An 18,382-nucleotide genomic window follows, 5' to 3' on the forward strand; every position below is an offset into this window, starting at 1 on the left:
ACAACAAAATGCATTTTGCATCGTTGTTAGATTTAGTATCGTTTAGACTTGGAGACGTTAAAGTTCGTACATAATTACGATGAGACTAAAAATGGCCACTGAGTTTTGAGAATGAATTAATGTCTATCTATTTGAAACCTACACACTACAACAAATATGCACATTGTTAACCAGAGAAAAACGCTATCATAGGTCTTTGATAGCGTTTTCATGAGCGCTGTTTTAGGGCACTGTTATTATATGTACCCCATATACAATAGCACTTATTACGTACATTCAACTATCATTAAGTAACTTCAAACAACACCTCAGATTTCTGCTTTTTATCTAGTTATTTTCTACTTGTATGTGTTGAAAATTTAATATATCATTTAATCATTAAGTAACTTCAACTGAATCATGTGTTGAAATCCTTTATAATTATCCAGTACTCAAGTAATTGTATAATTATAATGCAATGGATTTTGAGAAACAATATGCAGTACGTTTATTTTACAACTTTGATACACAGATAAACTATAAATGTTACAACTTGATTACTAAACTACAACAACCAGAAGCAGACACTTTAGAAGTATAATGCGTTTGGTGTATATGTTTCTGTGCTTGTGGACTACTCTTCACGTCCTCTTATTCTTCTTTTTTTTGACCAATCACGTCCTCTTATTCTTGCTCCCAAATAGCAAAGAGAAGTAAAACAAGATCCTAAAGAAGAGACCCCAAGCAAATGTAATCCACAAGCAGTCCCACTTGCTCAATTGAGTTATCCCTTGCTGCATAAGTAAGTCAGTCCCTGTTCTCAAGCATGTGGACTCCGTTATCTTGGTTCCTAAAGAGCCACTCAGTGTATCCAGGAGCTTAACCTTCATCGCATGGGGAACTTCCGCCAAAAGCGTACCATCGAAAACTTGGACTCCCTTAACAAAACACCGAGACGGGTCATCAAACTCATTCATTAGGACAGCCTCGTAGGGATACTTCAGCAACGAAATGTAATGAAACCATATCCAGTAAAACGGTATTCGATCTCGGTTGATGAAGAATCCACCCAGCAGTAGACAGTAGGAAAAATAGGCAATAGTGACCATGTAACTCATCATGATATTGGGAACAATACCAGATATGAAAGTAACAAAGGAGGATCCAGACCAAAAGGCTGCGTATACTATGAGGCAGTAGTAGAAGAAATTCTCCAACCCACCGGTCAAACCAACAGTCCAAAATGTGGTTGCAGCAAATGCAATGGATAGAGCGAGTAGCTGAGGCAGAGACACGAGGGCGTGGGATATGACATAAGAAGATGTTCTGTATGTGTTGTACGTTGTCTCCCTCAAGAAGATGTATCGTTCTTGGATAAAGACAGGGATGTTGTCTGCACAACAGTAAAACATGGTGGACATGCCGAATGCAAAGAAGCCCATTCTCTCTTGTGCACCTCTTGGAGTGTTGTCAAGCCTCCAATATATAGTAGCTAAAAGAAGACCAGTCACCATGACAGTAGCGATCCGCGTTGCTATGAGCTCAGGCGTGCGGATCCAGTTTCTCATGTAACGTTTGGCTAAGATAAACGTTTCGGTCAATGGCGGGTTTACGTATGAAGATACTCTTTCCATCGAAATGGGACTGGCTCCAGATGAGCCTGAGACTAGTTTGCCTCTAGAAACACTTGCAGTAATTGCTTCTTTTAGAGATAAGCCATTTTGTGGCGTGGCTCGAGTAGATTGGTTTTGTTGCCACTTTTCGTTGAACTCTACTAATCCTCTGTTTCCTTCATAGGATCCCTCGACCTCTCGAATTACATCAAGTGCGAACTCAATGATGTTCTCTTTCTCCGGAACAGAACGACCAAAATCAGAGAAGTAAGAAGGAAGACTAGTCGGAGATCCATTGAACACACTCTTGCCACGAGATAAGATGATAAGCCGATCAAGCAAATCAACGATACGAGCACTAGGTTGATGAATCGACATAATCACGATACTGCCACTCTGAGCAATTCGTTTCAAAACCTGTACCACCATAAACGCGTTGGTTGAATCTAGCCCCGACGTTGGTTCGTCGAGGAAGAGGAGGATCGGATCGTGGATGATATCGATTCCGATCGAAACGCGCCGTCTCTCTCCTCCAGAGACTCCACGGTGTCCTTCGTCCCCGATTACCGTGTTCGCCGCGTTTCTAAGCCCTAACTGGTCAATTAGGGTTTCAACACGCTCCATCTTCTTAGACTTAGACAAACTTCTCGGGAGACGGAACTCTGAAGCGAACATTAGGGTTTCTTTAACGGTGAGCATCGGGAAGAGAAGGTCGTCTTGCATCACATACGCCGATATGACTTTCAACAGACGACATTGCAAAACTTTTTCGCCGTTTAGAGTTACCGTGCCTTTCAAGCTATCTTCCGCCACTCGTCCGGCTAATGCGTCGATCAAAGTGGATTTTCCGGCTCCGCTTTCACCAAGAACGGCGAGGATTTCTCCGTCACAAGCCTCGCCTGAAACATCATCAAGCAGTGTATTCGTTGAAGCCGTCTTCCGCCGCGAAAAACCAAACCGCCGGCGAAGTACGACATTGTAATTGAGATTGTTGAAGGTTAGGAGAAACGGCACAGGTCTTGTTTTAGACGTTGGAGCAAGATCCAATATGTGATGAGTCGGAGCATCTTGGCCTGAATGTTTTTTCCGGCCACTGTCGGTGAAATCTTTCAGTAGTTCGCCAAGCGTCGGTGACTCGTTGCCGCCGGCGAGAGAAATATCTAAAATTTCCGCCGAAACACGTGGCATCTTTAACGATTAAGTGAACGGCGTACTCTTTTTAGTTGAGGGAAGGTAACGATATACTCGATTTGGTTGACGGCAGTTTAACGGTGAGTATTCTTGAAGATGAAGCTAACAATGAAGTATCATAATAGTACATACAGTATCTGGCCAACCTTGAGAAAACACAAAAAAAAAAAAAAAAAATCTCAATAAAATATATATGATATGCTTACGAAATGTGGATTCAGTATTCTTGAGAGAAGTACATACTATAATTGCTTAAAATCCTATGTAAAGTTAGTAATAAGTTATATATATGAAGAAAAAAAACTCACAAGAACCACATATGTAAAGGATAAGTTTAATAATGGTGAGACAAGATTCATGATTTCTTAGTCTATTGACCTTTAAAGTTTAAAGTATAAAGATCATGAATCATATAAAAGTAAAAAGAACTGTTATTTACTAAACTTCTGAAAATATTGAACTTACTTGTTAAACTTCAATTATCTTCTTCTTTCATGGAGCCAAAAAAAACTCTCATAGTTCAGATTTTTGTTGTTGTTGCTGTTGTTGTATATATCGAGCAGTGACCACCTCTCTCTCTCATCATATTTATAAAGAGAGTAAAATAAGCTCATTTATAATTATAGTTTGGATTTTGAAAATTCAAAATAAACAAAAATACAGAAGAAATGAAAAACACGTCTCTAAATAGTAGAATTAATATTTTTTTATCTTTAACAAAGAGTGTTATTTTCGAGATTTTTTTTTATTTGATGAAAAAGATTTGTTTTTGTTTCACAAATAATATCATTTTATATTTCCAATATGATTTTTATAAATTTTTAATTTACTTTTAACTCAAAACTAATTTTCATTAAATCTAAATCATTAGTCACTTATTAAGCAGAGATATATTTGTATGTATAATTTAAATTTTTTTAGTTTATGTGAAATATGTCAAAATAATATTTTTTTTATTAAATAGAAAGAATATAAACTAATAAAATATCGTAAACTGCAACGAAACGATATAGATACAATTTGAATTATTATGATGCTCTCTTCGTCGCTCCCTAATATCCAACGGATTGTGAGTCTAATATTAAAAACAGTACTGGTGTGGTTGGTAGATAATGACAATCGTATGTAATTGCTGTATAATCAATGTCATTGCAGCGACATTAGGATTAATGGATGATAGATTAATGGCCAAAGATGTTTGATGTTATTCATGGAGTTCACATGGGCGGAGACTCATTTAAGAATATGCAGTATGGTGTGATAAGCAATTTGACATTGACTTTATTATCGTCTCCTTCGCAAGAGATTTGAGTCTTTTGTCGTATCTCTTTTGATATATAGATTGCCGTTCACTTGGTTTAGGGTGGAATGTGAATTGTCCTTTGGTCTTGTTCTTTTGTTTGAGTTCTATTTATGTTGATAATCTTTTGTCTCTCTCTAATCGAGTTCTTTTTTTTTTGTTTTTCTTTAAAAAATACCATCAATATTGTTGATTTGGCCGCCTTTTCTACTAGAGTGGCAAATATCTTAGCGATGAGTGTGATGGAAACTACCAATAAGTCTATAGCTGTTGTCGCTGATACAAGAACAATTATAGAATTACGTACGGTGTATCATGCTATGAAGTTGCTATTTTAACTAAAGATGATTACGAAGACTGAAATAACATAATTAATGGTTCGTTAGTGGGTTCTTTAATTTTGCGAGTAAGACTTGCCCAAAGAAATAAAGCGCATACAATTTCTCTGTTTATTCAATACTACCAAATCCTTGTAAACATTATGATCAAGTTAATACAAATGTTTTTAGATGTTAGGAAAATGAATTAGTTAATCAAGAGAGGTTATAGTTACCACTTACCAGTGCAGTTAAATTTACCTCTCAATCTTTATAGAAAAGAAAACTGAGAAAGGCAAAACAGTAATTGTATGGAGCATGATGGTGCCACGAAGTTATATTGTATTCAGGTAATTAGGTTCATATCTAAACTTTTTAGAAGGAAAGATAATAAATGCAGAGATATGATTGGTGTGGAGCACGAAGGGCCATGAATTCAGAAGCTAACGTTTTGTGGCTCGCAGGACTTCACCATTAAATATTAAAAGCCACACCTAGACTGATAAATATGCACATCGGTTCTTCGGGTATGGGACTAATTTGGTGCACAGTAGTTTGAATTATAAAGTCTATAATAAAAAGGTGAAAATAAATTGTAGAAAAGTGATATAGGGGATGAAAGGAGAGTATATAGTCCCTTTTTATATAGTATGAAGAAAAAAAAACGACCGACACTCTGACAGTGTTCTACGAGAAGAGTAACAAAGTTTGCATATATATAAAAAAAAACATTGTGCATAAAATATTTTCTGTGTTGTTTTTAATAGTATAATTTGTTGTTTATAGGGCCATTTAGCTCAAAGGAGGAAATAAGAGAAAGATAAAATATATAAATACGAAGGAGAAACTGAAAATATCCACGTAAAGAAAAGGGAAGAGTAAACAATAACAACTGTTACTTATATACAGTAAAACCTCTATAAATTAATAATGTGGGGACTTTGAGATTTTATTAATTTATGATATTAATTTATCCATAAATTAATAATTATTAATTTATACGAATATTTTTGCAAAATACAATATTATTCACTATATTAACTTTTAAAATATTTCTAGATGTAAATTTGGAATTTTTTCCTTAAAATCATATACTTTTTAGAATTTTTCTTTATATAAAATTCCTTATGCTTTGATATAACATATTCAATTATGTTAACATTCATATTTCTATAGAACCTGTGTCTTTATTTGTAGATACGAACGTGAACGTACGAGCTATTCTCGTCTACTATTTTTTTTCTTTACACAAAATCTTAACTATGGCTTCTCATCTAAAAGGTGTTGCAAAAGCAACCATGACAGACCAAATACGCAAAGAATTATGTGAGTACAAAAGAGATCATACCAAATATACTCAAAAAGAGTTGCAATTGTGGATTCAAGAAAAATTTCAAATTCAAGTTAGCCAAGGTATAATCTCAAACACACTCAAAAGATCAGATGAATATCTTTCCACCAATCTGGAATCCAGAAAAGATATCAAACGTCACAAACCAGCAAAATATCCAGAGATGGAGAACGTTCTTTTTGAATGGTTTCTTCAATACCAAGATCGTGTGAATATGACCGGAGAACTAATTTTAGAGAAGGCAAAAGTGACTATGAAACTTGTATACCCGGAACAAGATTTTGAGCACCAATTTTCTCAAGGCTGGCTTGAAAAATTCAAATTACGACACGGTATCAAGTCGTTTCGTCGGTTTGGAGAAAGCGGTTCAGTTGATGTTGAAGACATGGAAAAGAAGCTGGAAGCTATAAGAGGAAAAATAGATAAGTTTTCTAAGAAAGATGTTTTTAATATGGATGAAACTGGTTTGTTTTATAGGTTACAAGCTGATCATTCTCTTGCTACAAAACAACTTGAAGGCAAAAAACAAGACAAAGAAAGGTTAACTGTTGTTATTTGCTGTAACGAGGATGGGTCTGAAAAAATTCCCTTATGGATTATTGAAAAATATGCGAAGCCGCGCTGCTTCAAGAATGTCAACATGAATAGCTTGAATTGTCATTATCGAGCCAACAAAAGAGCTTGGATGACAAGTGTTATTTTTGAAGAATATATTCGTTGGTTTGATCAGATAATGCATGGTAGAAGAGTTTTGTTTGTGGTAGATAATTGCCCAACACATCCAAGAAATATTGAAGGATTACATAATGTTGAGTTGTTTTTCTTGCCACCTAACATGACGTCAAAAATCCAACCTTGTGATGCTGGAATAATAAGAGCTTTTAAAATGCATTATCGAAGGAGATTTTACCGTGAGGTTTTAGAAGGATATGAGTTGGGACAATCTGATCCAGCTAAGATCAATGTTTTGCATGCTATCAATTTTGCGGTCTCTGCTTGGACAACTAATGTTCATGGAGAGACAATAGCAAATTGTTTTCGACATTGTAAAATTCGTTCAAGGGATGCCATATCGAGGAATTCAGAAGAGGAATCAGTTTGTGAAGATGGTATGCAGGAACTTGAAGTGGTGATTAATAATCTTGGTTATCGAAATAAAATGGATGTCAATAGTCTACTCGACTATCCAGGTGAAAATGATGCATGCTCAGAAGTTCAGAGTTTAGAAGAGATTGTGGCTTCTGTCATTAATGTTGATGAAGAAGCTGAAGACGATAATGTGGAACCTTTGGAACCAGTTACACGTAAGGAAGCAATTATCGCGTCTAGAACTCTTCACAACTTTTGGATGCAAATCGAGAAGACAACACCAAGAGTTTTTGATGCAATAAGGAAAATCAGAGATGAACTCCAACGAGATTCCAACTTTAAGAAAAGACAAACAACACTAGATTCATATTTTACAAAATTGTCTTAGTATTTATGCCTATGATTTATGATTATTAATTTATGATATTATTGGGACCATACTTTATAAGGAGATTTCGAAAAAATTATTATCTTATTATCTTATCGAATATTGTTAATTTTTACAGTGGCCCGACTTGGGACCAGCAAAATTTATTAATTTATAGTGTTTATTAATTTATAGAGGTTTTACTGTATGCAACAAGAATATAGCTGCCATTAAGACAATACAAAATATATAATAGTAAGATGGTTAGATCAGGTTACTCACTTAATTAGTAGTTTTTTTTGTTGGTTATTCTTGCCAAATTCTCGTATATACGTACAAAAATTAGGAAATTACCAACACCAGTCGACATCTATTCTAAGGTTATCAAAATCGTGAAGCACGTGCTTCCTCCTAGTGATAACGCTTGGTTGGACGAAATTGCAAATTGGTTTTAGCATTTAAAAATCTGACCTACCACTCCATTGTTACGTTAACAACCAAATATTGCTTAAAACGACGCTTCTGTAAACGATAAACTCGTGATTCTTTTCAAATATTAATATTGTTTTAAAAGTAATATATTTAAGAGCGTGTTTGGTTAAGACTTAAGAGCGTGTTTAAAAAATATGGTTATTTCTGCGAAGTCACCTTTCTAACGCCAAAATCACAAAATTTTGTGTTAATATAAATGATTGAGAATTGTGATCTAGCATAAAAAATAATGAAATCGTGTTTGAAAATCAAATTTACAAAGTCTTGTTCAAGCGCGATAGTTGTAAACTTATATTTTTGATGCTTTTCATGGAATCATGATATGGCGCCAAAATTATAGAATCGTATGTTGACACTAAAACTATAGACTCACATTTTAAATCTTTAATATTAAAAGTGTCGAATCTAGTTTTAAAAACTACGAAATCTCGTTTTTAAAGCTAAATTGTTTTATACAACATTTGTGTTGTGAGCATCCATTTTTAGCACATAAATCGTGAATTTATATTTAGGGGATAAAATCTCAAAACTTATAGGAATTATTATCATACGAATATTAATTTATGCATAAAATTATTTTGTAAATTTTTAATTTAATTATAACAAATTACGTTGGTTATTATAATTAAAACACAACAAAACATTTTCTTGTTAGTTGTTATAGGATAAGTAAATTTTACATTCATATGTTTCTTCAAATTAACAAACGGACAAAATTGTATCCAAATACAATACCATACACAAAACCTAATTTAATAAGTGAACAACATTTAAATGCCGAATCTGGATGTTGCATCTAAATGTTATGTTAGACATGAATGCAAGACACAAATACACATTGATGAGATTGTGGAACTCCACGTTAATTCCTACGGATATTACTATGGTGGTCCAAAAAAATGCATGTCGGCCCAGTATCTTTACATATTTTTAGGTGATCACGGACATGCATGCGGATCTAAAGCTTAACACAAAACCTAACATACAGGGCTGAACATCTCTGACCCATCAAAACGACCTTCTCTGTGGGAGACCAAATTTTCATATAAGTGTTTTGTTTGCTTCTTTGATTTGAGCTTGAAACGTTGATGTTTATGACCAATTTTTCGCCCTTATGAATTTTCTCTTATTCAATAGAATCAAAAACCTCAATAATGTAACCGAAAAGTTCAAAACCAATGCCAAAACACCAAATACATTCAGAAGGAACATTATTCCATGATACTCTTGGATTATTCTTAAAAATAGTGGAAAACATTCAGAAGGAACTAAATAACATTAGGATTCGACATAGAAAAACATAAAACACCAAATACTCAAGAGAAATCTATATCATTCTCAGTGCTCTTCCTCTTCGACCTTGTTCTCCTTCATCAGCTGAGCTAATCTCTCGGCAACACTCAACCTAGCCCCTCGACAAGCAACTTTCTTTTCGATGAAAAGCTCAAGAACATCCTCCGCCAACAATTTGTTCTGGATCACAGCTTTCCCGGTTTCAGGAATGCTATCATCTTTAGAAAACGCAACCTGCAAAAAATTCACAACAAATCCATAATAAAATATTCCAAAGCTACACGTTATAACTACTATTATTTCAAACGCTACTTCTACATTAGTGTTCTGTTCACATTTAAAATACTAAAACATTCACTAACGCAAGTGTTTATTAAACATGAAAACAGAGTATCTCATTGCAATTTGGCATTTAAATTGAACTTACAATAATGTAAACGCCAAATCAAACTATAAATCAAGTCATTGTTATGGTAGCAAAGTTACCGTAAGAGAGCCGTTTGGGGAGAGAGCAAAAAGAATGGATGCACCGGGAAGGAAGTTTTCGTCCTTCAAGACCTCCAAGAACGTCTCCACAGCTTTGGCTTCACAGTCCGTATAAATCCCTAGAGATTTCCACATAGCCACACAATTCTCCATCACTCTCTCCCAGTATTGCTGTCCAAATAACGGCAGTTTCATAGTCACCTTAATAAACTTCTCAAACGCACCTAAAGAGCAAATTAAAGGAAGTTATACTAAGTTGGTCTAATAATCTAACTTGACGTGTAAGTTAAGTAACTGGTGTTATATAAGGAATTTAGTACCTGTAACGATTTCACGGAAGAACGGGACAGGTTCCGTTAACTCCTCTGCGGTTTTGCCCTTCCACTTGAGGGAGAGTGATGGGACGGCATTATGAATTCTCCTGCGCGTATTTATATGCTAGCAAAAGGATCACATAGTCAGCAAAAAGAAGAAGACAAAAACAGAGGAAACGACAACCGAACCTGCGCCACCGAGGAAGAGTGGATTGGAGGAGGCCGGTGACCTGACGGACGGTGCAAACGTGACGGAATCTACATGAAGCTCCGCGACGGTAGGGAGCGGAGACGGAGAGACGACAACGGAGGAGGAAGACATAGTTGAGTTACGATTACGAGTGTTGAGCTTAACTCACTTATGAGATTTGTCTCTCTTTTATACATTTGATTGGAAGATTTAGTGACAATTGGTGGTCTAAAACTCGGATCCCCTTATACCTAACAAAGACTTATTGTTAACGATCTTTGTTTGGTTGCAGCTTAGGTTTTTTGGTTTGGTTGGATGTGTAAGCACGTGGACTTAACGAACTTTTGAGATTTGTCTCTCTTTTTATATTTGACTAGAAGATGTAGTGACAATTGATGGTTTAAAACTCAGATCCCCTTATACCAAACAAAGACTTTTTGTTTACGCTCTTATTCCTTTAAGTTTCGTTGCAGCTTAGGTTTTTGGTTTGGGTTTATATATTATAATTTTAAGATATGAAATATATTATTGAATTTCATAAAGGCTTATCTTCTTCCAGAGTTTTGGTAAATCATTATAGGTAAATGATTTATATGATTTATGTTGTTAAAGATAAATGGAACATGATAAACTTTAAGCTAGTTTATATTTATTGAAATTTCTATATGAAAAAAAAAAATATAGAGATATTTGTTGATGCTAAGTCGCGACAATATAGATAATACGGCAATTTGGGAGTAAGAGCGGAGCTGGTATTTTAATTGACGCTGAAACAAGGCAAGTGTTTACAGAGAGTTTGAGTTGCGCGACGTTATAGTTTTGTCGCGCCGAAGACTTTTGTTACGAGACGAAAGAGACAACACACAAATGCTAAATGCGAGGAAATATATATTAATTCACTTTTTATCAAAACAAAAAAAATTTGACTTTCAACTATAAACAAAAAATGTAGAGAATTAAAATCACAAACAAAAAAGAACAGAATATATGAACTGGATTTTTTTTCCCTGCAACTGAATTTCTCTTACGTTTAAAAGAAATATGGTCTATGGTTTTCTAATTTTGTCTTGTCTTACTTTACTTATAGTTTCTTTTTCCCCTTCTTAAGTTACAGGTTTTAAGAAAAGAAGAATAAATAAAAATATTTAATAGGTTTAACAAAAACAAATTAGCTAAACAAACTGATTCATAGTTTACTATAATCAGGGGGAAAAAAAATCGTAATACTTACTCCAAGCATAATGGTTCGGCATTTCTGCCATTACAAAAGACTAGAGCCAAGCAGGAAATACATCAACATGACAAACTGAGAAAGCATAATAAATTGGAAAGGTGGAATTAGCTAATATGGATACGATGGGCTTGTTGACGCAGGCGACTGTGGCAGCGGCTGCGTTTACATTTTTAATCGCTGAATCAAAACAACGTTTAAAAATGTTAGACGCAGATCGCAGCGTTTGCCGCAACGTCTTGACGCAGATACCTGCGACAAGCAAACGAACAAACATACCTGCATCTGCCGCAGCCGCAAGTACCTGCGTCAACCAAACGAACATGCCCGATGTCAGTCGAATCAGTGTGGAAACATAAATTTTCAGTTTTGCAAATTATGCTTTAAATGTATTGTCCATTTTGTATACACCTAACACAAGTGATTATAAATGTGTGCGGGAATGTTTATGCTTTTGTCACTTAATAGTCATTAATGCAAAATCAACCTCTACCAAATTCGAAAGAAATATTTACGTTGTAAAACTAGTGAATACATCAGTCACATTATAATTCACATGCGTCATGTTTGTTCAGTAGCCAAACTCGGATTTGTATTTGGTTATTTACACCTCACATAACTGGTCTTATGAATTATTTACTCCCTATGTTCTTTATATAGTTATATGTACGGCCGTGTTGGATATGGGTTTTGTCCTTATATATCATTCGGCCCAACAAGATTTTTTAAATATATTAATTTAAAATTTTGGCCCGACAAATTAAACAAAAGCCCGCTAAGCTCTGCAGAGGGCAATTCGGAAATTTAGGTTGAAATCTTAGGCACCCTTAGGTCAACAGTCGTCTATAAAAGCAGAATACATTTATTGGGATCACCATCCTGACACCCAGACATTACCTAGAGAGCAATACTTTGCATCGAATACTGAGTTTATTGCCTTTTGTGTAATTCATTCCCACTTCTGAGCTTGTCATTGTTCTGGTGTTAATTTGCCTGTAAACTGACGAACATAATTTTGACTATTTGTAAGTGACGACCTCATTTCTCGTTAATAAAAATACCAACTCTATTTTTACTCCATAAAATCTTGATTATTAGTATTATGCTCATCCCGGTACAAACATGCCGTAATTAAAATTTTCACATCCTAAATCTCCATATATCTTGATTTGTCCATTCTTGATCTTCTAGTTTGTTTTTCTTTGAAAAAATGCACGTCCTATACACACACACACATTATATATGTGTAAAAACTCATATAATTCAATTCAATTCAAGTCTGTGACACACTTTGACAAAAAGGAAAAGTTTGTGACACACTTTGACAAGCAAAAAAAAGTACGTGACACTAATTTTAAATGTGGCCGGCCAGACGCTGATCTATTGGGTTGGGTTCGAATTTAATTGTGTCATGCTATACTACTAATGCTATGCATGGTTTAAATTCGAGTCATTGAATAGTTAATAATACAATGTCTGTCACACCAATATATATTATTAACTTTAGTGGTTACATTTATTCACTAGATTTTTTTATTATTATCTATATTTACATTTTTGAAGTACATTTTAGATTCTAACCTTTTAATTTTGCTTATTTAAAATTTTAATCCCTACATACAAAATTGCACGCAATAAGTAAAATATGGTAAATTGACAAAAATCAATTTTTATAGAAACTAATTAATTCTACTTAAATTTTTTATTAATAGCAAATTTCTTTTCTATATATGTGTTCCAAAATAAAAATAAAAAATAAAAAATCAATCATTACACTGTATAAACTGAAAAATAAACAATCAGTTAAATTAAATAATTATATATCAAACAAAACAATAACAATATTATTTTAAATAATTAAAATAGTTAATTATTCTGATGAATCCTACTATATTAATTGGAAAGTACAAATATGAAACTAACCTTAAAATGTGTAAAAAAATTACATTCAATTGCCATTAGAAAGATTGAATTAATCTTAGTTTATTAATTAAAAATAAAAAACGCTAACAGATCAAATATAAAAAATCTAGAAAAAAAAATTCTCTCTAATAAATTATGAACGAAAATTACTGAATATATTTTTTAAAAATATAAACCAATCAGAATTTCAAAAACGAAGATTTTCTATCCAGATACACAATATAATTACTTTTAATAACTAAATTTCGAAGATTTTGTTAAGATTTCAAATTATGATTCTCCTATCATCTTTATATATATATTTTTTTACAAATTGTTTAGAATTTTCATATAATACTTATAATTAGTAAAATGCATAATGTATTCTGCATATGTTGTGATTTGAATTTTTTAAAACGAAGATATATTACTCAATCTAAAAAGAATGTGTGTTTTAATTTCCACATTAGCAGGTTGGTAAAACTAAATTTATATAGATGATAAATTAATAATTTTTTTTGTTCAAAATTATAATATTAAAATTACTACTACATATTTCACAAAATAATGATGCAAATACAACAAAACAATATAAAACTGTAATATACGTCAAAAATATATATATTTTAAAATAATTAGTATTCAAAAAGTCTAATAGATTTACAGAACAATTTAGCCAATCTGGCTTTGAAACAGAGTCAGAACAATTTGGCTAAATAACTCTCTCTCTAAAGATTCTCCTTAATCAATATATTTCATTTGTGGAAAAAAAAATTTACAGAACAATTAAAATAAATATTATCTCAAAAAAAATAACTTTGTTAAAAAAACAAAACATTACTTTTTATTATTATATTAGATTTTTTTTTTTAATGTTGACCGTGCTTAAAGCACCGGATATCTACTAGTTCATTAGATTTTTATTGTCCATTTCTATAATATGAAAGTTCGGAAGTATATATGGAGTATGGGAGTCTGGACCATTAAACTTTACCATCCAACGTGCAATGCGCCATATTATTGCATATCCATCAACTAAATTTCGTGGTCGAACGTGTGTATTTTGCTGAGCAAAACAAACTCAAAACTTCTCTTTGCCATATATTAATGAATTTATATATATTATTTGTTCAGAGCATAATTCACCAAAATATTTCGAAATTGTGTACTCTGTGACTATGAGATTTAAGAACGGTTAGACTAAAGAGACATTAAATTCGAAATTCATTCTGAGACACTACATAGTACCCACTGAATGTTGGCAAATGGCAATTAACGTGTGTAAAAATCTAACTGTAGTCATCACTTTTTTCAAACATCGGCTCACTTTCCTACTCTTTTTTTTCCAATTTATTTTATTTGTATCAATCGAAATATTATTTTTACAGTTTTTTTAACCAAAAAAGCACAAACAAAGAAAGATGAAACAAATACAAATGTAACAATTTTATCACAAAATTGGGAAAAAAAAAAGTAGGAAATGTAACAACTTCATCACTTGTTTGTCTCTTTGTATCATTGGGAGACTTATCCTTCAACCTTTTTACTTAAATAGTAACCTTCACGTCCTCTTATTCCTGCTTCCAAACAGCAAGGCAAAGTAAAACAATATCCTTAAGAAGAGACCTGACGCAACCGTAATCCACAAGCATTCCCACTTGCTCAACTCAGTAATACCCTGCTGTGCAAGTAAGTCAGACCCGGTCCTCAAGCAGGTGGACTCTGTTATTCTCATTTTCAGAGACTTACCGAGAATTTCAAGGAGCTTAATTTTCCCGGAATCAGATACTCCTCCAAGAAGAGTGTTGTCAAATACTTGGACTCCCGTAACAAAACATCGAGATGGGTCATCAAACTCGTTGATTAAGACAGCCTCATATGGATATTTCAGCAGTGAAATGTAATGAAACCATGTCCAGTAGACCGGTATCCGATATCGGTTGGCGTAGAATCCACTCAACAATAAACAATAGCCAAGATAGGAAATGGCGACCATGTAACTTAACATGATATTGGGAACAACACCGGATATGAAGGTCACGACGGAGGATCCTGACCAAAAGGAGGCATAGATTATGAGGCAATTTGTTGACCAAAAATTCTGTTCCCTATAATTTTTTGATCACTTGGTTTCGTTCAGTGTAATCTCTAGAATCAAGACCAGCTAATGATAATACAGTTTTCATCCTATTCCATGATACTCTTGGATTATTCTTATTCTTGAAAACAGTTGAAAACATCCAATTGAAACTAAATAACATTAGGATTCGACATAGAAAAACATAAAACACCAAATACTCAAGAGAAATCTATATCATTCTCAGTTCTCTTCCTCTTCGACCTTGTTCTCCTTCATCAGCTGAGCTAATCTCTCGGCAACGCTCAATCTAGTCCCCGGAGAAACGCCGTTCTTTCCGATGATGGACTCCAGAACAGCCTCCGCCAACAGTTTGTTCTCGATCACAGCTTTCCCGGTTTCAGGAATACTATCATCCTTCGAAAACGCAACCTGCAAAATACATTCACAACAACTCCATGTCAATAAAGTATTCCAAACCTACACGTTATAACTACTATTATTTCAAACGCTACTTGTACATTAGTGTTCACATTTAAAATATACTTAAACACACAAACAGAGTATCTCATACTGGTTTTGGCATTTACAGTTACAATTATGTAAAACGCCAAAGCAAACTATAAATCCCGGAGGGAAGTTCTGAATCGTTATGGTAGCAAAGTTACCGTAAGAGAGCCGTGTGGGGAGAGAGCAAAGAGGATTGATGCACCCGGAGGGAAGGTTTCTTCCTTGAAAATCTCCAAGAACTTCTCCACAGCTTTGGCTTCACACTCCGTATAAATCCCTAGAGATTTCCATATAGCCACACAATTCTCCGTTACTTTCTCCGAGTATTGCTGTCCAGTTAACGGCAGTTTCATAGTCACCTTAATAAACTTCTCAAACGCACCTAAAGAGCAAATTGAAGGAAGTTAAACTAAGTTGGTCTAATAATCTAACTTGACGTGTAAATTAAGTAACTGGTGTTATATAAGGAATTAAGTACCTGTGACGATTTCACGGAAGAAGGGGACAGATTCAGTTAACTCCTCTGCGGTTTTACCCTTCCACTTGAGGGAGAGTGATGGGACGGCGTTAGCATCTAGGTATACTCCAATGACGGTGAAAATTATGAATTTTCCTTGGATATCCAAGCCTCGTACACCTGCGCGTATATATATGTTAGCAAACGGATCACATAGTCTGCAAAAAGACGAAGACAAAAACAGAGGAAACGACAACCGAACCTGCGCCACCGAGGAAGAGTGGATTGGAGGAGGCTGGTGACTTGACGGACGGTGCAAACGTGACGGAATCTACATGAAGCTTCGCGACGGTAGGAAGCGGAGACGGAGAGACGACAACGGAGGAGGAAGACATTTTTGAGTTGGTTTGATTGATACTACTAGTGTTATAACCCTTTTTTTTCTTTTTCTTTTGGGGATAAATTATTATAAGAAGAGAAGAGAGAAGGGTAGGTAGCAAAAGTTGCGATTACGAGTGTTGGATGTGTAAGCACGTGGAGTTACTCGCTTTTGTTTTGTCTCTCTCTCTTTTTATACATTTGATTGGAAGATGTAGCGACAATTGGTGGTTGAAAACTCGGATCCAACAAAGACTTTTTAGTCTTCTATATTTTAATTCTAAGAGATGAAAGATATTATCGAATCTTCATAAAGGCTTATCTTCTAACAGAGTTTTGGTAAATCAATGATATAATGATTATATTTGATTGATGTTGTTGAAGATAAATGGAACATGATAAACTTTTTTCTAGTTTGTATTTATTGAAGTTTCTATACGAATTAAAAAAATATAGAGATATTAATTAATAAAAATCTCTTATCTAGGAAATAGAGATACATATTAGTTCATTTTCTATTAAGAAAATCTGGTTTTCAATCACAAACAAAAATGAAGAGAATTACTGTAAAATCACAAACAAAAAAATAACAGAATATATGAACTGGATTTTCTCTTAAGTTGAAAATTGATGCATTTGTTCATAACACCTAAAAAATATATATCCATATAAGGCATATATGTACTGATGAAGGTTTAAACGTTAAACTTATTTTTGGATTTATTTTTATACTGTAGAATTGCGTTAAAAACTGTAGGGGTTCTTGATATATTTAAGGTCCAAACCAACAATATCACTTATAACATATGTAAATCAAAAATTAAGAAGAAATTAATCGGTTGCAATGACATGTACATGTATATATCCATAATATCACATTTACTTTGGTGAAAATTAAAAAATTAATAAACAATTAAGACAAAATAGTTGTTATCCTTAGCCTGAAAGCCCACAATGAGTGCTCTCTAGATTTGAGTTCCGGTTGTTCATAAACACTGGGCTGACGTATTAATGTATTATCGAATTAAAAATCCAACTGAACCTGAAATAATCCATGTGAGTTTGCGAATTACAAAAGACTAGAGCAAGCAGGAAATACATCAACGTCACAAATTGAAAAAGCATAATAATTAATCTGGAAAGGTGGACTTAGCTAATGCATACGATGTCAGTCGAATCAGTGTGAAAACTTAAAATTTCAGTTTTGCAAATTATGTGGCTCCAAGTTAACTGCTTATTTATATGCTTTAAATGTATTTGTCGAAATTTATAAATGTGTGCTGGAATGTTTTTACTTTTGTCATTTAATAGTCATTAATACAAAAATTAACTTCTGCCAAATTCGAAAGAAAATTTTTACGTTGTGAGTGAATAAATTGACCACATTATACACATACATTATATTATATAATATGTATAATATATTATATAATTTATATAATCAATACATCAGTCTCAATATTGAAGCTGGTCTTGACACCTAAACTAAAACCAACTAGGTATCAACCCGCACTATGTACGAGATAAATCGGTTTAAATAAAATTTTATGAGTAAATTATTATTTGAAATTTAAGATTCGTTTGCATAAAATAAAATATGTAAGTAAATTTATTTTCGTTTATTCAAATTTGCGTTTATTTTCTGTAATATAAGTTTCACCCATAAAATATTTAAACTTGGAAAAGAATTTTGAGGTGGTGTAGAAAGTTTGATGTCTTTTTCTATTTCTAAAAATCAAATTCACATATTTTTTGTTTCACATTATTATCCATATCACTATACCATTAAATAGATAAAACAATATTTTTAAACTAATTGATTTAATTTAAACTAATCCTAAGTAT

General features: G+C 33.5%; 3 protein-coding genes and 1 pseudogene across 5 annotated transcripts; 1 reads left to right on the top strand and 3 right to left on the bottom strand.

Annotated features, from left to right (window-relative positions):
* Window positions 1–462: 462 nt before the first annotated feature.
* Window positions 463–3,382, bottom strand: LOC104699138 (ABC transporter G family member 18 pseudogene; annotated as a pseudogene). The gene is made up of 2 exons (XR_015559294.1): window positions 3,249–3,382; window positions 463–2,929 (listed from the first exon to the last, which is right to left on the bottom strand). The product of XR_015559294.1 is annotated as an ABC transporter G family member 18 pseudogene (transcript).
* Window positions 3,383–5,662: 2,280 nt separating this feature from the next.
* Window positions 5,663–7,228, top strand: LOC147942842 (CENP-B homolog protein 2-like). Its single transcript, XM_087456207.1, has one exon. The coding sequence runs from the start codon at window positions 5,663–5,665 to the stop codon at window positions 7,226–7,228; it is 1,566 nt and encodes a 521-aa protein (XP_087312333.1).
* Window positions 7,229–8,801: 1,573 nt separating this feature from the next.
* Window positions 8,802–10,144, bottom strand: LOC104699139 (chalcone--flavanone isomerase-like). 2 transcript variants are annotated; one of them, XM_087453465.1, is made up of 4 exons: window positions 9,982–10,144; window positions 9,799–9,899; window positions 9,479–9,702; window positions 8,802–9,226 (listed from the first exon to the last, which is right to left on the bottom strand). In XM_087453465.1, the coding sequence occupies exons 3-4, from the start codon at window positions 9,671–9,673 to the stop codon at window positions 9,038–9,040; spliced, it is 384 nt and encodes a 127-aa protein (XP_087309591.1). In that variant the 5' UTR covers window positions 9,674–9,702; window positions 9,799–9,899; window positions 9,982–10,144; the 3' UTR covers window positions 8,802–9,037. The 2 variants fall into 2 exon arrangements, with proteins under 2 accessions (XP_087309591.1, XP_087309590.1); XM_087453464.1 differs by having other exon boundaries at window positions 9,799–9,916.
* Window positions 10,145–15,283: 5,139 nt separating this feature from the next.
* On the bottom strand, window positions 15,284–16,894 carry LOC104791797 (chalcone--flavanone isomerase 1). The gene is made up of 4 exons (XM_087453466.1): window positions 16,422–16,894; window positions 16,181–16,339; window positions 15,861–16,084; window positions 15,284–15,624 (listed from the first exon to the last, which is right to left on the bottom strand). Exons 1-4 carry the CDS (start codon window positions 16,552–16,554, stop codon window positions 15,436–15,438), a joined length of 705 nt encoding a protein of 234 aa, XP_087309592.1. The 5' UTR covers window positions 16,555–16,894; the 3' UTR covers window positions 15,284–15,435.
* Window positions 16,895–18,382: the final 1,488 nt, after the last annotated feature.

Source organism: Camelina sativa, chromosome 6 (genome assembly GCF_030686135.1).
Source record: "Camelina sativa cultivar CO46 ecotype springtype chromosome 6, ASM3068613v1".
NCBI lineage: Eukaryota > Viridiplantae > Streptophyta > Magnoliopsida > Brassicales > Brassicaceae > Camelina > Camelina sativa.